General features: G+C 46.9%; 1 protein-coding gene across 2 annotated transcripts in view; it reads left to right on the top strand.

Annotated features, from left to right (window-relative positions):
• LOC129824931 (rho guanine nucleotide exchange factor TIAM2-like) overlaps nt 1–17,856 on the top strand; it is a 37,499-nt gene that overhangs the window by 8,603 nt on the left and 11,040 nt on the right. The window contains exons 2-14 of one of the 2 annotated variants that reach the window (XM_055884503.1): nt 2,037–2,215; nt 2,476–3,807; nt 5,527–6,004; nt 7,789–7,964; nt 9,136–9,360; nt 11,196–11,381; nt 11,633–11,779; nt 14,017–14,079; nt 15,597–15,764; nt 16,300–16,404; nt 16,654–16,732; nt 16,886–16,975; nt 17,332–17,541. In XM_055884503.1, the coding sequence (XP_055740478.1) occupies nt 2,482–3,807; nt 5,527–6,004; nt 7,789–7,964; nt 9,136–9,360; nt 11,196–11,381; nt 11,633–11,779; nt 14,017–14,079; nt 15,597–15,764; nt 16,300–16,404; nt 16,654–16,732; nt 16,886–16,975; nt 17,332–17,541 (3,253 nt within the window). In that variant the 5' untranslated portion in view covers nt 2,037–2,215; nt 2,476–2,481. The remainder of the gene's footprint in view (nt 1–2,036; nt 2,216–2,475; nt 3,808–5,526; nt 6,005–7,788; nt 7,965–9,135; nt 9,361–11,195; nt 11,382–11,632; nt 11,780–14,016; nt 14,080–15,596; nt 15,765–16,299; nt 16,405–16,653; nt 16,733–16,885; nt 16,976–17,331; nt 17,542–17,856) is intronic. The other variant, XM_055884504.1, reaches the window with a different exon arrangement.

Raw genomic sequence — 17,856 nt, 5'->3', positions numbered from 1 at the left:
GATGACTCATATGTACTGCAGTCATAAACTTGGGCAGTTGGGTTATTACAATATTAGATCATAGCAGTAGATTTTCAGTTGGGAATTCTCTAACGACATTCATGTGACAAACATAAAGTGGACGAAGAGAAGGGCCTGTACCTTTTTTTTAACGGTCCGTTTTAGAACACTGTCAGGATGCTCTCTCTCTCTCTCTCTCTGTGCCAGCCCTTTATCCCCTTATGGAAAGTTGTGTGAAGTATGTAGGGCCTGGCTGATACAGTGGTTGCTTCTCAAATGGCACCCTATTCCCTATATAGTGCACTACTTTTGACCAAGGCCCATGCCCATATAGTGCACTACTTTTGACCAGAGCCCTGGTGAAATGTAGTGCACTATATAGGGAATAGGGTGCCATTTGGGACGTAGTCAGTGTTCAGCAGGCCCGTGTAAGCACAGCAACAGGAAAGGGGTCAGGAGGAGGAAGAGAAAGGCAGAGACTCTTGCTGGAACAAGAGAGCGAGCAAGATAGTAAAGGGGGATTCAGAGGGAACTTGTTTCGTAGTACTGCATTTGGTGAACAAAAGGAAAGACGATGAAGTTCAAAACTGAAATAGAAATTAAAGGTTTGAACTGTTGGTTTTGAACTGCTCTGATGTCATGGAATAAATAGGATGTGACTGTGTATGTCAAGGGCAGGTGGCATTCCACGCACCCCCCCCCCCCAAAAAAAAAACTTCAAACAAGAGCATTCAGCCATCCACAGGAGCACGTTCTCATTTTCAGCCCTGATGCCTTCCACTGCAGTATGGCTGGCCTGGAGTTCTGCACGGGGGGCTCATTGTGCTTGAAGAATGCCAGGGTCGAGAGTGACAGGGCTTCCCCAGCGAGGGAGCAGATGGCCTATCGGAGAGGCACAACAAAAGTGTCAACCACCGCCTCTACCTTAAGCCATTCACGGCCTACTTGTCTGCAGCGCAAGCCGACAACTGTGCCACAAAGCGCCCCGTTCCACGGTTCCGCCCAGCCCACTGCACAGGCCCATAGTCTGGCTCCCCGGCGGAAAGGGTCCGTCTTCTTTTTACACACACACAGCGAGTGTCGAATACAACCTGTCACGCTGCTGGCCGTTCTTCTGTCCTCCTCAACATTCTAGCTTAATGACGGGGGACAACCGGTTGCTCTTTTCTCTGCCGTCTGACTGGGTGTTTGGGCATCCAAGGTTTCCCCATCGGTGCTTCCTGTTGGGTTTAAATGAAGGGGTCAAGGGTCGTTAATGTTTTTCGGATAAGCAGTGTGATGTATTCTCACCCTGCTTTGTGTAGCCAGGGCTCTGTCCTCCTCTTCTCTTCCTTTCCACTCCTCTCCTCCCTCTTCAGTATGAATGAGCCCAGGACAGGATAGGCGTAGTGCTGCTTAAGTTTACTGCTGGAACACAGTGAACCCTGGGCCACTGTAACCTCTGACCCCTCTCTGTCTCTCAGGAAAAAGATTACTCTGGGCAAGATGTAAACAGTCTCTGAGGCTTTATCTGTTTCAGGAAACACTGGGGTTGATGTCATTTTTCATCAGTGTCACATTGTATTTCAAAATGTCCATAAATGTTTTACCTTAAGGATATGTTCTCTTTCGTTCTTTTTGGCTTGAACTTGATCTGACGCGAGATTTCTGTTTTGAAAGTTTAAATCTGACTCAATGAAGAACTCGGAGACATTGCTTTGTGGTGACTCTCCAAATAGCCTTGTCTGATGACTTCAACTCAACAGTCTTTAGAGTGGAGGATTATTTATTTTTTTAAAGAAGAGAAAATTGCTCAGAATTCCTGAGAACCAAAAATAAACATGTGACAGAATGAAGTCTGCTTTTAAAAAGGTCCCTTCGGCAGCTCAGTAGCAGTATGTCATGGAAGGAGGCTGAGTGGAGTGGGGGGATGGCCAAGCCAAGGAAGAAGGGGTGTTTAGATTTGGGGTGGGGCTCTAACCACAGTAGGCTCACACACAAGGCAGACTGTGTGTGTGGAACTGACCGAAGCCCCTCCCTCCTCTGTTTCCCTACAGATGAGTTGGGGAGAGAGAGAGAGAGAGCGAGCAGCTGTGTGAGTGTGTGAGAGAGAGAGGTGCTCAGTCCTGAAGAGATCACACAACGACATAGAGCCTAGCTAGCGCTGCTGAGACATAACCCATAGGAGTATGCAGAGTAGTATCTAAGTTTGTCCTGAGGACAGACACCACAACTGGTAAGATAACTTTACAGCTGGTGTGCGTACAATCGTTTTTTATGTGCTTTCATTTCATTTAACCTTATGTAATTTCATTTTGTTTTATTTAACATTGTCTTTATGTGATTTTATTTTGTTTAACCTGATGTGAGTTCATTTCCTATCATTTTTTTTTTTTACCAGGGAAGTCAGTTAACAACAAATTCCTTTTTCATTACAATGAAATACATCCTGTCTTGATTATCTCTCATCCTGATGTTTTGTCTTCTGCCCAGCAGATCAGAATGGGAAACACTGACAGCCAGTACAGCAGCTTTAACGTCCCTGGGAAATCAAAATCCTGCTCTCTGAAGTTCTACTCCACTAAAGAGGAGGCCCTGTCCCCCCATAGCTGGTGGAGGGGCAGCGAGGGGAGCGGCCAGGGATACAGAACCAGAAGCAAGGGAGGGAGGGTCTGCCTGCCCCAGCACAAGATCACTCACAACCAGCCTTATGGCTCTTCGAAACACTATGAGCACCACATCACTAAGGAGGGCAGGGGACTGGGGGGGCCCCCGGGAGCCAAGCTGAAGCCCATCTCTCCACAGAGGTGTGGCAGAGGGGACAGTTCCCAAGTGACCAGGAAAAACGTCTGTCGTACCGGTTACAGTTACCTGGAGAGTAGTGGGGAGAGTGTTAACGGTCTCAGGGCTATTGGACAGCGTACCCCCGAGAGGACTTCTCCGTGTGAGCACAGGGGTCCCCTAGAGAGCCGCAGCAGCCCCAAGGTGCTTCTCCATAAGGACGGCAGCATGCGTGTTGAGTTCACCAACGCCATGCGAATGTCGCTGGAGCCCCAGGATCTGTCAGGCCACAGCCACCCTGTGGTAGCCGCCCCAGAGCCCTCTCTGACTAAGACCAGCAAGGGCAGCTCCCTGAGCTCCGAGGGCTCCTGGTACGACTCTCCCTGGGGGAACCCCACGGAGCTCAACGACAATGTGTTCACCTGTAGTCAGACCGTAGCGCGGGACAACAGCAGCGGCTACACCACCTACTCCTCCACTCGCACCGAGGAGACGGGCTGTGGCTTCAACACCTTCTCGTCCGCCCACACTGAGGACATCTCCCCGGGGTTCAACCCCAGCCTCCTCTTCCAGACTGTGGATGGTAGGGGTCAATATACAAGCCGAGGGTTTAACAGCAACGGGTATAACACTTGCTCTTCGGGCCATACTGAGGACAGTGGCATCGGGGACTCCATGATCCTTCTACCGGAGAAGAGTCCGTTTAGCCTCATGTCCCCTCCTGTGTCCCTGTCTGACCTCTACTCTAACCCCAGCGTGGCGGCTGTCATCCCCACTGCTCAGTTCCAGGACGTCCCCCAGCAACGGGGGTCGCTTACTTCGTTACTGACCCTGGATGCGGTCATCCAGGAGGAAAGCTCGGGGTCGTACGACCAGCGCTACTCCTCTCACAGTCGCACGCTGCCATGCAGGAGGGTTACTGCCATGGTGGCCACCGAACCCTCCGCCATCGTGGTCGGTAACAGCAGGAAGGACAACCTGAAGAGCCGCATCAGGCGCCTCGGCGACTGGACGGGAAGTCTGAGCAGGAAGAAAAGGAGACTACAGGTGAGGAAAGATGGGATGGGAGGAGGGAAGGGTACACAGTGAAGGAGGGAAGACTGGGCATGTAGTGTAGACTCTTTATCATATGACGTGTCCCCAGTTGTCGAAGAGATGCGATAGGACTGCTCGCTGAGTCTGTGTGGTGGTAATCTCATTGTTTAGGTTGTTTTGGTCAACGTGATTGGCTGATGGCCGTTGGCTCTTAAATCCAGTCTGACAGCAGTGCCACATGAATGTCTCTCTGTCACACGTCAACCTATGGCCCCTAAATATCCTCAGACTTAACTGACAGACTGGATACTTGGAGATACTTTTGTAGCTTGTTCTGTAATAAACAAAATCAAGCCATTGGGATTAACACTACTATGAAAGGAAAAAGCACCACAAAATAAATTATTCTAACAATAGTTATAGTTAGAACATTTTCAGAACCTTATATAATTTTTACAGATATTATGTAAGACTATAGGCCAGTCTCCCTAAGACTTTGTGTAGAATTATATCATTTTTACATGGGATTTCAAAGATCGATGATGTCGGTTCAGAAAGGAAACCTTCCCCTCTGCTTTTGCCGCTGGAGAACATTACATTGGTATTTCATTACTTCCTAAAAGTTCAAACATGGTTACATTTCATTTCAATTGCGGTAACGTTCTCCAACTGGTTTGACGTTGGGATTTTCGAAAACAGTTCAGAGAACGTTAAGAAAATGTTTTCTTCTGTGGGAATTTCAGTTATATCGAGTACAGCCTTAACTGAATCGACAACAAAGACAGAATGCAATATGGCATTTTTATTAAATAGATTGGGGTAGGCCTTGTCTCTGGGAAATGCTCCTCGGAACCAGATGTGGATGACAGGTAACCCTTTGCTGGGTTAGCTGGCATCGACTAATTCCACGGATAGAAAACAGAAGATCCCGGTTTGAATCTCACTGACGCCGTGCCACATTTTAAAATTGAAATGTGTTTGCATGATTAATCCCTAAGCAAATTAATTTCCATGTGTTCTGTGTTTAGAGTTCAAAACAGTTAACCTAAGCTAGAAGTGTTATTAAAAGTCTTATTGAAACATGTTCTCGACATGTTATTTAATTACCTTCAAATAACCTAGAATTTCCGTTCTCAGAACGTTAATAAAACCTCCCAGGAAAATGTTCAGGGAACTATAGTAATACGTTCCCGAGACCTCCCTGCAACCCAGAACAGGCAAAATGTTCACTTCCTTTCTTAGAACTTTCCGTTTTACCAGTCAGGAAACGTATTGTTTTCACTCCCAGAACCAATGGGAAACCAAAAACGTACGTTCCCACAACTTCCAAGGAACCAAATGTGCTAGCTGGGTAGGCTCCTACTCCTATGAGCGATTCCAGCTAGCACAAGCCAAGGCCAAGTCGCAAGAATGTTTGCTCTAGATTGGTCTGTATAATATCCATGTCTTCTGTTACTCGTACCGGCAACATTCCAGGGTATGATTGTATTATATCATGTTAGAGTATCTCACAATACATCTCATATTTTGTCCTAATACAAACAGAAAATCATGGCATCCTGTCCAGGAAATGGTAAATCGAGAAATACATGAGAATATGGCTCTTCTGTGTCCCTGATATTACCATATTGTTAGACGATCATTCAACTTTACGGGTCTTTTTAAGGTCTAGCAAGCTATTTATTCATTTTTTCCCTCTCCAACCATCCTGCTCTGTCTCTCTCTCCCTAGGAGCCTTACGGTAGTGAGACCAGTGAGGGCTTTAGCAGTGGAGTGGACCCTGGGTTAGGTAACTCTAGCTCCCAGTTAACTGGTACACTGTGGAATCCCCTCCACACCCAGACCTACACCCACACCCAGGGCCAACAGTGCCACAGTGACGCTCTGCGTCAGAACGTCTACGAGAACTTCATGCAGGAGCTGGAGACGGGACGCTACAGTGGGCCGGAGCGGACTGAGCCCTCGGAGGAGGGAGAGGAGGAGGAGATGGGAGGAGGGGGGGGAATAGGAGAGGGAGAGCAGGGCGAGAGCAGTGGCAGTGGCTCCCTGGGTTCCCTGGAGCAGCTGGACCTGCTGTTTGAGAAGGAGCAGGGGGTGGTGCGCAGGGCCGGCTGGCTCTACTTCAAACCCATCCTCACCCTGCACAAGGACAGGAAGCTGGAGCTGGTGGCCCGTAGGAAGTGGAGGCAGTACTGGGTCACACTTAAAGGTAGGGCTCCCTCCTCCTTCTACCTACACTCGCTCTAAATAACCCGTGCTACATACAGCCAATAGGGGTTACGTCCCAAATGGCACCCTATTCCCTATATAGTGCACTTTTTTTGACCAGAATCCTAGAGCACTATAAAGGTAACAGGGTGCCATTTGTGGTGCATCTTAGGTCCCCCTTGGGAAAGAAGTCTTCTGACCATAATGGGAACACCTGGTTAAATAAAGGTTAACAGAACAGCATCTGCTACAACATGTATTTTGTTTTGTATACTGTACAGTGCATTCGGAGAGTATTCAGACTCCTTGACTTTTCCCACATTTTGTTACGTTACAGATTTACGTTACAGATTTAAAAATAGTTTTTTTGACATTTTTGCATATTTCGTACAAATAAAAAAATGGAAAGATCACATTAGCATAAGTGTTCAGACCCTTTACTCAGTACTTTGTTGAAGCACCTTTGGCAGCGATTACAGCCTCGAGTCTTCTTGGGTATGACGCTACAAGCTTGGCACACCTGTATTTGGGAAGTTTCTCTCATTCTTTTCTGCAGATCGTCTCAAGCTCCGTCAGGTTGTATGGGGAGCATCGTTGCAGAGCTATTTTCAGGTCTCTCCAGAGATGTTCGATCAGGTTGAGCCACTCTAGGACATTCAGAGACTTGTCCCGAAGCCAGTCCTGCGTTGTATTGGCTGTGTGCTTAGGGCCGTTGTCCTGTTGGAAGGTGAACCTTCGCCCCAGTCTGAGGTCCTGAGTGCTCTGGAGCAGGTTTTCATCAAGGATCTCTCTAAACTTTGCTCCGTTCATCTTTCCCTCGATCCTGACTACTCTCCCAGTCCCTGTCGCTGAAAAACATCCCCACAGCATGATGCTGCCACCACCATGCTTCACCATAGGTATGGTGCCAGGTTTCCTCCAGATGTGACGCTTGGAATTCAGGCCGAAGAGTTCAATCTTGGTTTAATCAGACCAGAGAATCTTGTTTATCATGGTCTGAGAGTCCTTTAGATGCCTTTTTGCAAACTCCAAATGGGCTGTCATGTGCCTGATTGGTAGAGTGCTGCAGAGAGGGTTGTCCTTCTGGAAGGTTCTTCCATCTCCACAGAGGAACTCTGGAGCTCTGTCAGAGGGACCATCAGGTTCTTGGTCACCTCCCGGACCAAGGCCCTTCTCCCCCCCCCTTCTATCATTTAAGAGTGATGGAGGCCACTGTCTTCTTGGGGACCTTCAATGCTGCAGATATTTTTTTGGTACCCTGCATCGATGCAATCCTGTCTGAGCTTTACGGACAATTCCTTTGACCCCTTGACTTGGTTTTTGCTCTGACATGCACTGTCAACTGTGGGACCTTACATAGACAGGTGTGTGCCTTTCCAAATCATGTCCAATCAATTGAATTTACCACAAGTGGACTCCAATAAAGTTGTAGAAACATCTCAAGGATGATCAATGGAAACAGGATGCACCTGAGCTCAATTTCGAGTCTCATAGCAAAGGGTCTGAATACTTATGTAAATAAGGTATTTTTGTTGTATATTTTTTATACATGTCCTGAAATTTCAAAATACTGTACCTGTTTTCGCTTTGTCATTATGGTGTCTTGTGTTTAGATTGATGAAAAATTGGGGGAAAGACAAGGGGTCTGAATACTTTCCCGAATGCACTGTATGTTCTGTAGGTAGTGCCCTTACAAGTCTATTGTTGACATTGAGTCATTGTCTCACAATATGCTTCTAGAGCTGTGTCTTAGCTAAAACCTCCTCGCATCCCTGGTGCATACAGGGTGTACCCTCCTGTTCTATGAGACCTATGGGAAAAGCAGCTGTCCCGAGCAGGAGCTGTCCCCGCGCTACGCCCTGCTGGCCGAGGACAGCATTGTCCAGGCCGTCCCCGAACACCCCAAGAAGGAGAACGTCTTCTGTCTGAGCAACGCCTACGGAGACGTCTATCTGTTCCAGGTACGTACTACCCTAGGCTCGCACACCAGGATTCTCAAGCTCGGAAGTACCCGTGTGTGCCTGTGGAATAGACTGGGGACGAGGCTAGTTCTACACAGACCGTTGTGCCGTTAACGGAGGCACTCGTCACGGAGGTCCTCATTCACCATTGTTGTTTGAGGTCGGCAGTACGTCGCCATTTCTGATGCAGTCTTTACAAATCGGAGACTGCAATACTGTAAGCGTGTCTCTTGTTTTGTTGTGTAGGTTGATATCTTTTTCGTTGAGTAAGAGGGAACATTCTAGGGTTTTCTGCTGTATGCCCTGCTCCTGCCTCATGGACCCCTTGTGATGGAGTTGTGTTTTTTCCCAACTCAGTCTGTTGCATTCTTTTTTAGAAGGGTTGTATATTTGAACGGCTCCATATGCTATGGGACAACCACAAGTATGGACTGGGCTGAACGTCTGCTTTTTAGGATGGAAATGTGCTGCTGTTTGGTAATGACTATATCGGTTATTGGTTATGTCCTGTCTGGATGCGTTGTCAGCTTAGGAGCTCTATTGTCATACGTTCTATAAAGGGGTCAAATGGTAGGGTTGGGAAAAGCATTCCTACTGGCTGGTCTGAGTAGACCAGTCGTGTATAGGTGCGCCCTAAATGGCATCCTATTCCCTATATAGTGCCCTATGGGCCCTGGTCAAAAGCTGTGTACTGTGTAGAGAATAGGGTTCCATTTGGCATGCTGTCCTGTGTGTCTGTTTGGCAGTAGGGTTTGTTGTCCTCTTTCTCCACATTTTGAGAGGGAAAGTGTTGTCTCTCTTTATAATGTTCTTCGCACTCAGTTTTACAATCGTTGAAAACACCTTCCTCCCAGAGAGTAACGTTCATTTGATTCATTCACCAAGTGTTTACTAGACGCACAAATCACACTGCAGGGCTGTATCTACCCAACTCACCATGGCAACGAGGGGGAAAATGAGGGGAGTGAAACTTTGTAGCGTAGTCACGAACATGTAAACGGGCTTTTGTCCGGCACTTAAGGATCCCTGGCGTCTGGGAAGAGAGAAAGAAAGATGGGAAATGAGAGCCATGTTCTCCTGCCCTTCCCCTGGCCTGGCACTGTGTCACCTGGCCCCATGTCCCCCCGCTCAACCGTGGCACTGTGTCATCTAGCCCTGTTCCTCCCCGCAGGCTGCCAATCAAACAGACCTGGAGAACTGGGTGACGGCCATCCACTCTGCCAGCGCCTCTCTCCTGGCTAAGAGACAGGGGAAGGAGGACACGGTGCGGTTGCTGAGGTGCCAGACCCGCGCCCTGCTGCAGAAGATAGACATGGACAGCAAGATGAAGAAGATGGCTGAGCTACAGCTGTCTGTCATCAGTGACCAAAGGAACAGGAAGGCCATCGAGAGCCAGGTGAGGCACTGAAATGGTCTAGTGGCTGTTTGTGTGTGTGAGTGAGTGTTTTTGTTTAGCTATCCTTGTGGGTCCCAAAAGTCCTCACAAGGATATTAAAACGAGGAAAATTCTGACAAATATATTTTAGGCATAGGGGTTAGGTTTAGTGTTACAATTAGGGCTTGCGTTAGAATTAAGGTCATGGTTAGGTTAAAGGGTTTTAAGGTTAAGGTTAGATTTAGGGTTAGGGAAAATAGGATTTTGAATGGGAATCAATTCTTTGGTCACCACAAGGATAACAATACAAAATGGTGTGTGTGTGTGTGTGTGTGTGTGTGTGTGTGTGTGTGTGTGTGTGTGTGTGTGTGTGTGTGTGTGTGTGTGTGTGTGTGTGTGTGTGTGTGTGTGTTGTTTTATAATACTTTTCTACATATTTTGTCATGAGGCTATGAGGAAAATGTTGCAGTTTTAAAGCTAATTTCCTGCTATTCTACACTTTTTGCCATGGGTCAGAGAGACCCGTAAAATTGGTTGGGGGCCCCCTAGAGGTCGGCAACCTCGTGCACGTGCCCTTCGTGCCAGTTCGGTAAAATGGCCGCGGTCTTAAGATCAAGGGCCACCCTTAGACTGAGCCATTCAAACAAGCAGTTAGTTAAATTGGCCTATTAGGTCATTAGTGTCTCAGCTCCAATGCAAACCAGACTATTCTATTCCTGTAGAACCATACATAATTTAACACCTGCATGACATCTTCTTGTTTCTGTCCATAGTCTGCGAGTTACAACCTCCATGTAATGGCAAAAATCATTACGATATAACAACCTTCCTTGTGGTTGTGGAACATATTGACATGAGCTTATATGTGTTGGCAGCATCATTTGTTGTAACTGGAGTTTTAAGCTTTCCGACCCAAGTTCCCTGCCACCATGACATTTTTATTCCAGATGTTCTCAGTCTAATAGACTAGTACCATCAACACATTCTATCCACTCCTCATAGAAGTCTGTTGTAATGGGAAACCCAGATGAGGGGGATATTTTATAGCGTAACAAACCAAATGCTGATGTGTTTACAGACAGCAGTGGTTCCCGGAGCAGCATTAGGGGTAGTTAGGTGTCCTTTCTTCTTAATGGCAGGACAGGAGGAGGGGGGAGGGGGGGGTCGGTCATCATGCCCAGTTTGTGGGGTAATCAGATGAGAGGGGGGGGGGGGGGGGGGGGGGTCAAACCCCCAGAGCCTCTACTGAGCTCTACAGCAGCTGGTCTCATCTCATCTCCAGGCCCACCGGCCACTTTGATGTCTGGCGGTCGGTCCCTCTGAAAGTGATACTAGCTCTCTCTGCCATTTGAAGTGAACCTCTTAAACCTCCTCTCTAGATTTAAATCCTCATCTCACAAACAATGACACTGTTATAACACATTCACCCTCTGTGAAGGAGAGAGAGAACGGGGGATTGAGAGAAGAGAGGGGAAATGAGCGCGAGAGAGAGATAAGGGTGATTAGATGTGATTATGTCGCTCCAATTAGACGTGCGGCTCGTTCTGTAGTTGGAGACGCCCTTCTGAATGAGAGGGTGGAGGCCATTCTGTCACCATGTCACCCTCACATAGAGGTGCTCTGGTATGGTCACATCACCAAAAAATTTAGGAAAGAAGGCGCTATCATGGCAAACTGTGTCAAACTTGGCCAAACTCTAAATGGCTCTGGCTGTGACGTGTGAGTCTGTTCCTGCCCTGCCTGGTCTCTCTTTGTCAATGAGAGGGTGGAGAGGCCATTCTGTGACCTTGAAGGTGACTGTAACCCTATGTACTGTGGTGTAACCCTGGCTGCCTGTCCTGTCTGTTTCTCCCCAGATCCAGCAGTGGGAGCAGAACCTGGAGAAGTTCCACATGGATCTGTTCCGGATGCGATGCTACCTGGCCAGCCTGCAGGGCAGTGAGCTCCCTAACCCCAAGAGTCTCCTGGCCGTGGCAGGACGCCCCTCTAAGACCGCCCTGGGACGCCTGGGGATCTTCTCTGTCTCCTCCTTCCATGCCCTGGTAAGGCTTTACATCCATATCCACCCTCAGCTTGGGACATTGGATTTCACACATTCTCTGGAACAGTTCCATTGATAACACCTTTATTTATCCCCGTAGGTGCAATTAATTAAGCAATGTTATTGAATGCCAACTATGTTTACTATGATAAGAAAACATCAGCGTGCTCTCTGGTCAGATTTGTAATACAGAGTCTTGGGCTCTTTAAAGTCTCTAACCACAGAAGTGATGTCTTTAATGTCTGTTCTCAGATCTGCACCCGTGACGAGGCGACCCTGCGGAGACGTTGCCGATCTTTTTCCAGAGGGGCTCGGAGTAAGAGGGGCCTCTTCTCCTCCCTCAAGGGTCTGGACAGCTTGACCAAACGCAGCAAGGAGAAGAGGGAGTCCGTGTCCCAGGTACTGTATAACCGCCCTAGAGCATCATTACAACCTTCCTACAACCTCCCTACAGCCTCCTACAAGCTTCCTACAACCTTCCCACAACCGCCCTACAACTTTCCTACAACTGCCCTACAAACTCCCTATAACAAAGTCCATACAACCGCCCTACAACCTTTCTACAACCTCCATACAACCACCCCCCTTAATTAGGTGAACTGAACCATCAACTGGGAAAAGATCTGTGCTGGTCGTTTGTCTTTTGCCTGTTCTCCTTTTAAACAGTCCTTTACAAGGGACCTCTTGGCTCCCAACCCAATGGCACGTTTCTGGAGCCCTTCTGTTTTAAACAGAGAGCATGTTTGATAAATCCATCAGAGAAAAAGAAGCGGGTTGGTTCGTGGAATGCGTTTTAAGCACTGTCTGACTCCTCACGAGCCGTGACCCATAAATTAGCCAGACGGAGGGAGTTGAACTTACAACATTTTCCAGCGGGAGGGAGACAGGGGGTTGCTCGTCGTGAAACTATCATTCCTCTATGTTGTTTGGGAACATTCCAAATAGAGGTGATGAGTGAGGCAGATGTTTTGTTTTCCCCGGTCAGGGGCAACCTGCAGAAATTCTCATCAGTCATTGAAGTCAAGTCAGTCTCTCTAACAGTCCCAGCCCCCAGTCCCAGTTCTGTCCCATCCACTGGCCCTGTCTTAGTCCCTACCCCTGTCCCAGAGCTAGCCCCAGACCCAGCCCCTATCCCAGCCCAAGCCCCACCCCCTGGCTCTGGCCCTGTCTCTGTCTCTGATTGATAAACAGCACTCAGAGAGTGGTCTATTTTGGGATGTTGATAGGATCTTTTATCCCTAGGACTTCAGTGAAGGACAAACCACACTGGGCCCCTCTGCTCTCCCATCATTGTTTAGTTCTGTCCAGTGTGACATTACATTAGACAGACTGGCTGTAATTGTATAATGGGATGGATAATAAGATAGACATGGTAAGCCCACGTCACCCCCCCTGACACATGCGCTGTGTTGACATTCTGAAAGATACATCGCACAGTCATAGTCACAGGCATGCCTGGCGTCTGCGTACTCACATGGCATATCCATGTGCTTAACAGCATACGTTGGTAATGCCCAGGGGTGTCTGGGTAATAATCGGAACCACCGCTGTAATACCACACATATACCATGGTTATACATATTATGTCTAATGTGAACCATCACTATCTAATATAATACACACATATACCATGACGGTCCATAGATCTCTGTACACAGGTCAAATGTAGTGCCCAAATACGTACATGATTCCCTCCTTACTCGTGGGGCAGATAGGGAGAGATTTCCGAGCAGTCAAGTTCTTTGTTATGAGCCTGAGTCAGAGAAAGTCTAATCTCCCTATAGAGAGGCCAGCTAGACCACTCAATGGAACAGAGATGGAACAGACATTACTGGAAGCCACATGTGGTTAATTGTTGCAAGCTGCAGCATGCCAGCAGCGACAAACAGATGGTCTGTGTAAACCACCGCGCCGTCCACTAAACGTCCTACAGCCCCACATTTACCGAAGGGACTCTACCCCCTTCTCCGCCAGCCCAGCAATGTATTTTTATTGTAGGGTGATTGGGGGTTTGTCACTTCAAGAGCCCTGTTACTGCTTCCAGAGAGCTGTGATGTCAAGGTGAGGAGTCAGTCAGTCAATCAGTGTCACTCAACCCCCTCTTCTGGAAACAGAATAGGTAAAGATGAAAAATGACTAAAATCATGCAACTATGCAGGTCTCAAGCATTTTGTGTGCATTTTGAGTTTGTTGTTGTTAAGTTCCAGTAAGCTGTTGGCATTTGTTGACATCGGCACGACCCCTTGTCTCTGTGGTGGTCCTGCCTGCCACTGGCGGTGGGCTGAGGGCGGTGGTATTGGTAGCGGTATCTCTGCTGAGGGCAGACTGGTATCTGGGTGGAGAGGAGACAGTCTCCATCCTCGCCAGCCTGATGAGAGCGGTTCCATCTGCCTCACTGCCAGGCCTGTAATTTCAGCATCACCAAACCCCTTATTTCTTCCCATGGATCCTCCAAGTCTTATTTCAGCCTCAATCTGGATCAGAATAGTATCAAAGCCTTTGGTTTTAGATAGATAGTTTTTAATTAAATGTATTACATTGTAAATATAGACTGAGTTAGTTCTTTTTACGGTGCATTTTTCTCCTGAGTCACTGAGTAGGCTTAATGTGCATGTGCTTTTTTTCCCATGTTGCAGGTTTTTGAAGGACAGAGTATTGGAGTGCCTGCTGGCCATATCCCCAACCACTGCACCTCAGAGGTACAGTAAGCACTTTGTCCGGATTTTTCCCCTTAACATGTTACCTCATAATTTCCTGCAACCAGTGGAAATATGGCTAATTTATCATAATTCACCAGGTAACTGCATTAAAATATTCTATTCAATAATAACTTTAGGTTGTCATGGATACATTTGTCAGCAGGGTTGGGTAGTAACCGATTACATGTAATCTGATTACAAAAAAAATACCTTTAGTCAGTTGTTACCAGTGAAAATATTGTAATCAGATTACAGATACTTTTGAAAAACTAGATGATTACTTCTTGGATTACTTTTAAATTCAGAAAGGATGATTGTGAGCGACAAAAATACATTATGACACCTTTCTGTTTTCTCAATGACGTTCAACTCCGCATTGAAAAAAGGCACACGTTTAAGTTTGTTCCACCTGAGCGAGTCTGACCACAAGTCAGAGACCAGTATGGCACACCAAATGCGTTTGATGGACCCTTTTTGTCTTCTTTTAATGCCTCTTAAGGGGAAAGTAATCCAAAATGAACTGAAAGTAATTAGATTATGTTACTGAGTTTGGGTAATCCCAAAAATTACGTTACTGATTACAATTTGACAGGTAACTAGTAACTGTAACATATTATATTTAGAAAGTAACCTACTCAATCCTGTTTGTCAGGCCTCGTCAAACTTTTCCTCTTTGTTGATGAAAGTCTCCTAAAACTGCCCCTAAATTTGCACTAGAACCAGGTGCTAGGGCGGGATACGTCCAAAATGGCACCCTATTCCCTATAGCGTGCACTATTTCTGAGGGCCCATGGTGACCAGAGCACTATATAGGGAATATATAGGGAATAGGGTGCCATTCGGGACGTACTCAAGGAGTATTGTAGTCAATCAATCTCAGCCTCAGACTAATCCTTTTATAGGGGAGAATGAGGGTGGGGGGATGGAGGTGGGGGTATTTCTATTCACACAGGGTCGGGGCTAGCACAGCTGTCTCAACGGCATGCTGATCTGATGACACTGCTCCATGCAAACAGGCAGGCGTGAGGCGGCCGAGCTCGAGGGTCCGGGGGCTGGGGAGGGTTAGGCCGACGGAGGGTCTTTATTCTCCCAGAATTCTATTGTCAACCGGTGTTAATCCCTCTGTACGGCCAGTGAATGGGGACACCTATCAGTGAATGGGGGACACCACCCGACCTCCCCTTTCACAGACCTGTTGCTATGTACTTTCACTGTCTTTTGACTTTAGTTCAATAGACCCGTACGTCAGCTGAGAGTGGGGGTTTTGTGGTGCTTTAATTAAACATCTTTGACTGATAGATTTTTAACAGATGTAATGAAAGTTGTCGTTTTTTGTCATAGTGTATAAATATTTGCATCATGGGGCAGACGTCCCAGAATACACAACTTTTCACAAACATTGCCAAGAGAGATGTTACATTCCTGACATAATTATTTAGTAACCTGTTTAATATAAGAACGTATTACCAGTTAAGAAACCGAAATAAACATCATTATTCTCCATCTTTGTCTAACAGAGATTGGACGCTCTTGCCAAAATGCAGTTGATAGCACCACCTGAAGGCAACCCTTGGTACAGCAGTTTGGAAACTCCCGTCTGTGTGAATATGCCTGACAGCCAAAGCGTTACTCTGCACATCAAACCTGATTTCCTCGTATCGGACATGCTATCTTTGGCCTGTAAGGTAAGCATACTGCATCTATCGCCTAATTATTAATACATTTAAACACTCTCCTAACTCATAACTCCCATGTCAGCATTTTGCCGTGAATTCTCCAGTGATTGGTTGTTAAAGGCAAAGCGGAAATGATAGAAGATTGCTGTAAGGGTGGTACGGAACAGATACTAGTTTAATTGCTCTTGATACCTCAATAATTCATGCTTTGCCTCCGTAGAAAGTTCTCGCACTGCATCCTTTTAGCTGATAGGGAACAGGTTCAGTCGGGGTATAACGTTAGCTAGCTACCGTAGCTGAAGGCACTGAAGATATCTGACACACTGAGGCTAAATGGCACGGTATTCCCTATATAGTGCACTACTTTTGACCAGAGGCCTAAGGGCACTAGTCAGGCTTTGGTTAAAAGTAGTGCACTAAGTAGGGAATAATGTGGCATTTGGGATGCATCCTCAGTGTGTCCTGGTCAAAAGTAGTGCACTGCATAGGGAATAGGGAGCCATTTGGGACGCACTCGGACTCATCCTCTTGGATCTTGTTCTAGGAGCGGCACCTGGACCCGAGCCAGCACTGCCTGCGTGTGAGGAGGCTGGTGGGTCAGGACACAGAGACCTTCTCCCCAGCGCCCACAGACCCACTACGAGACCTGGTGAGGCCCCGGCCGTATAGTACCTATGGGAAAACGCAGGATCCAATCACTGATACAAGCATTCATTGATTGATTTAGTCACTCGTACTATCTCTGAGTCAATACTGAGTCAACTTGCTACATTTCAAGATTCAACCATAATCCACCCATTATTTGAATATAAATTCAGTGATATCTGGCCTCTTTAGTAAGTACATTGAGGTATGTGATGAGTACTCTTTCAATCTTCTGTGTGCTTTTTCTGAACAGGTTCATGAAGAGCTTGAGGTCTTCCCACTCAATGTTTTCACCGTACAACTGTCCCGCCCTGACACAGCAGTAGACTTTGGTGAGTAGGAATCATGTGGAATGAGGATCGTGTGTCTGTGTGTGTGTGTGTGTGTGTGTTTGCAGGAAAGAGCACATTTACTCTTGGGTTGTGTTATTACAGTATAATATCATGTGTTACTCTGTTTTAACCTCTGATCTCTATCGCCTGTAGGCTTTGCTGTGACAGGCCATGTAGACGGAGGCAGGAAGAGCCATGTCTACTTGAGTGAGGTCAACCCAGGGGGACTGGCTTCCACTGAAGGTACCTCAATTCATCTTTCGAATACATTTGACATATCTACTTTGTATCAGAGACAGAAAAATACAGTATTGACGCATTTTACTTAAGAGTACATACAGTAGTGGTATGCCGGGACTGGACTAGTGGTAGTGTTGCCACACCCGGACCACGCATTTCCCCCTGGAGAAAGCGGTTCAATCCCTTGTTTCGCATCTCACTTTCTATGCTCTATCCATCCCATCTGTCCCATACATTTCCATCTATAAAAACGTACAGAAGGACATGGAGTCCCGTTCTAATATAAAAAGAGGCCATGGTGGTCAACACTTTGAGGAGATAACTGTCAGGTTGGTTGATGTCTCCTGTCCTTCCCTCAGGTCTGAGAGCGGGGGATGAGATCCTGGTTCTGAATGGGACCAGTGTGTCCAATCTGGACCTGGGGCTGATACACCTGATGTTCAACCACCAGATCCTCCACCTACTGCTCAGACGAGAGGAGCAAGTCCCTGGCGATCACACCTCTGTCTGGCCAGACTGTGACCCCTGGCAACCACCACCACCACCCAGCCACTGTGTCTGGCCTATAGGTAGAGACTACAACTTTGTATTTTCACCTTGTCTTGATACAGGCTACTTCCTAAAGGGCACAATCTTCCCTTTATAGTGCACTACTTCTGACTAGGGCCCATAGACCTCGGGTCAATTATAGTGCACTATATAGAGAATAGGATACCATCCCTTCCCATAGATACAATTCTTTAGACAAAAATAATATGTTGTGTTTTGGAAATTGCAGGTGTTGTTGAGTTACTAGATTATTTTTTTTAACCTGTTCCTAATTTCACATTACATTTGGTTTACTGTCTGGAGGGCATTGTGTTTTCTCACCGGGTATAAGTTTT

The sequence above is a fragment of the Salvelinus fontinalis genome, chromosome 27, assembly GCF_029448725.1.
Source record: "Salvelinus fontinalis isolate EN_2023a chromosome 27, ASM2944872v1, whole genome shotgun sequence".
NCBI classification, from domain to species: domain Eukaryota; kingdom Metazoa; phylum Chordata; class Actinopteri; order Salmoniformes; family Salmonidae; genus Salvelinus; species Salvelinus fontinalis.
The sequence above is the reverse complement of the archived record's forward strand: the minus strand, read 5'-3'. Positions and strand labels throughout refer to the sequence as shown.